The 2,500-nt window shown below is 45.2% G+C and overlaps 1 protein-coding gene across 1 annotated transcript in view; it reads left to right on the forward strand.

Annotated features, from left to right (window-relative positions):
• IA-2 (tyrosine phosphatase IA-2) overlaps nt 1-2,500 on the forward strand; it is a gene marked incomplete in the record, with an annotated part of 208,149 nt that overhangs the window by 120,142 nt on the left and 85,507 nt on the right. Inside the window, 2 exon segments of the mRNA XM_086554829.1 lie at nt 1,953-2,160; nt 2,415-2,500. The exon segment at nt 2,415-2,500 is cut by the window's right edge and continues 369 nt beyond it. Of these exon segments, the coding sequence (XP_086410955.1) occupies nt 1,953-2,160; nt 2,415-2,500 (294 nt within the window).

Consider the following 2,500-nt stretch of genomic DNA (forward strand, 5'->3'; position numbering starts at 1 on the left):
ACACACACACGCACGCACACACAGACACACACATACACACACACACAAACACACACACACACACACACACAAACACACACACAAATACACACACAAACAAACAAACACATACAGACACACACGCACGCACACACAAACTATATTCAAATTGCATTCCTATACATTCAAATGACGCCCAAAGCTCATCTAGTCTATACTCTAGAAACATTCAAAATATATCGAATTCCTTGTTAGTATCTATATCTATTTCTTGAACTGACACATTTCTGGGTTCACCTACCACATGGATAAACAAAGTTCTCAGAATGAAAGAGTTCAACCACTCTGGGTTGCTCTCTCTCTCTCTCTCTCTCTCTCTCTCTCTCTCTCTCTCTCTCTCTTCCTCTTTCTGCCCCTCCCTCTTTCTCGCCCCTCTTCTCTTTCTCTCTCTTTCTCACCCACACCTTCAACCTAGAATTTAGTGGAATCCCTCACTAGCCAGGAAGATATTGGTGATTATAATGCTAGACTGTTGCTGAGCCCCTATTAGAAAAGACGAGGAGGGATGAGAGAGAGAGAGAGAGAGAGAGAGAGAGAGAGAGAGAGAGAGAGAGAGAGAGAGAGAGAGAGAGAGAGAGAGAGAGAGAGAGAGCGAGGAGAAGGAGAGAGAGAGGAGATGAGAGATGACGAGAGAGAGAGAGGAGAGAGAGAGAGAGAGAAGAAAGAGAGAAAGAAAGGAGGAGAGAGAGAGAGAGAGAGAGAGAGAGAGAGAAAGAGAGGGACAGACAGAGAGAGAGAGAAGGAGAGAGAGAGAGAGAGGAGGAGAGAGGGGGGGAGAGAGAGAGAGAGAGAGAGAGAGAGAGAGAGAGAGAGAGAGAGAGAGAGAGAGAGAGAGAGAGAGAGAGAGAGAGAGAGAGAGAGAGAGAGAGAGAGAGAGAGAGAGAGACAGAGAGAGAGAGAGAGAGAGAGAGAAAGAGAGAGAGAAAAAAGAGTAAGTGAGTGAGAGACAGGGAGAGAGAGCGAAGGAGAGAGAGAGAGAGAGAGAGAGAGAGAGAGAGAGAGAGAGAGAGAGAGAGAGAGAGAGAGAGAGAGAGAGAGAGAGAGAGAGAGAGAGAGAGAGAGAGAGAGAGAGAGAGAGAGAGAGAGAGAGAGAGAGAGAGAGAGAGAGAGAGAGAGAGAGAGAGAGAGAGAGAGAGAGAGAGAGAGAGAGAGAGAGAGAGAGAGAGAAAAGAGTGAGTGAGTGAGAGAGAGGGAGAGAGAGCGAGGGAGAGAGAGAGAGAGAGAGAGAGAGAGAGAGAGAGAGAGAGAGAGAGAGAGAGAGAGAGAGAGAGAGAGAGAGAGAGAGAGAGAGAGAGAGAGAGAGAGAGAGAGAGAGAGAGAGAGAGAGAGAGATGGAGAGATAGATAGATAGATAGATAGAGAGAGAGAGAGAAAAAAAAAGAGTGAGTGAGTGAGAGAGAGGGAGAGAGAGAGAGAGAGAGAGAGAGAGAGAATGACAAGATGAGAGGGACAGAAAAAGGGGAGAATGCATGTGAGAGAAAAGGAGAGGCGGATAAAAACTGCGGTGTTGATTTACCCGACCTTCTTCAGTCCCCCGCCCCCCCTAGCGTTTACCCTTTTACTCCCTCCATTTTCTTTTTTAATGTTTTGTTTAGCGTTCTTTGTAGTCTTCTTTTCGTAATTAGGTTTCATTGTCTTTTCTCTTTATCACTTAAAATCTTTCCGAAGTAATTAAATTATCTTTCCTTGAAACGTTGTTTTGTTTTTCTCTTCTCAGATCTTATTTTTTTTCTCTCCGCGCTTCTCACTTACTTCATTTTCTCCCATCCGCATCGTCACTATTTTATTCAAGCTGAACATTATTTCCTCTTTTTTTTTTACTATTCCTTTAATGCACCCACTAATCATTCTCAGTATAGCCCATTTTAACATCTTTTTTTTTTTTTAACCCTCTTTGTCTTTTCGTCCGGCAGAAGGATGCGGGAATCACGGCAGCAGAACTTCCAGCCCAGGAACCAATACCCGGTGCCCGAGGAGCGAGTGGCCTTCCCCGAACGGCTCCTCAAGAACGAGTTTGGTTATGAGGACGAGGAGGACGACGACGAGGACGAAGGTGTGTTCGAGGAGCAGCCCGTGAGACCGGCCTATGCCCAGCGCCTCCAGTTCTTCGGCGGTAATGAGGTGAGGGTCTTGGAGGTGGAGGTCGAGAGGTTATGGGTAGGGAGGAGAGGGGTTCGTTTGATGGATGGGATTAAGGATGGATAGAGAGTAAGGGAGGTAGAGGGATCAAAATGTAAGTAGTTGAAGGAATAGAAATGGATATAGAGTTAAAAAAGTGTATATATATTCGAGTGAATTATAAATTAAATGGTAAAAAAGTCAATTCTGAACATTATCATTCTTTTTTAAACCCCGTTTATGCTATTTTGTCATAGGACTTGTTGGGTCCAAGCCTGGAGTCGAATGCCTGGAATCCAGATCGGCGTTTGGAAGAGCAGCAACAAGGGGAACTAATGAGGAA

This window comes from Penaeus japonicus, unplaced genomic scaffold, assembly GCF_977035675.1.
Source record: "Penaeus japonicus unplaced genomic scaffold, GWHDUDI00000001_assembly GWHDUDI00000030, whole genome shotgun sequence".
NCBI lineage: Eukaryota > Metazoa > Arthropoda > Malacostraca > Decapoda > Penaeidae > Penaeus > Penaeus japonicus.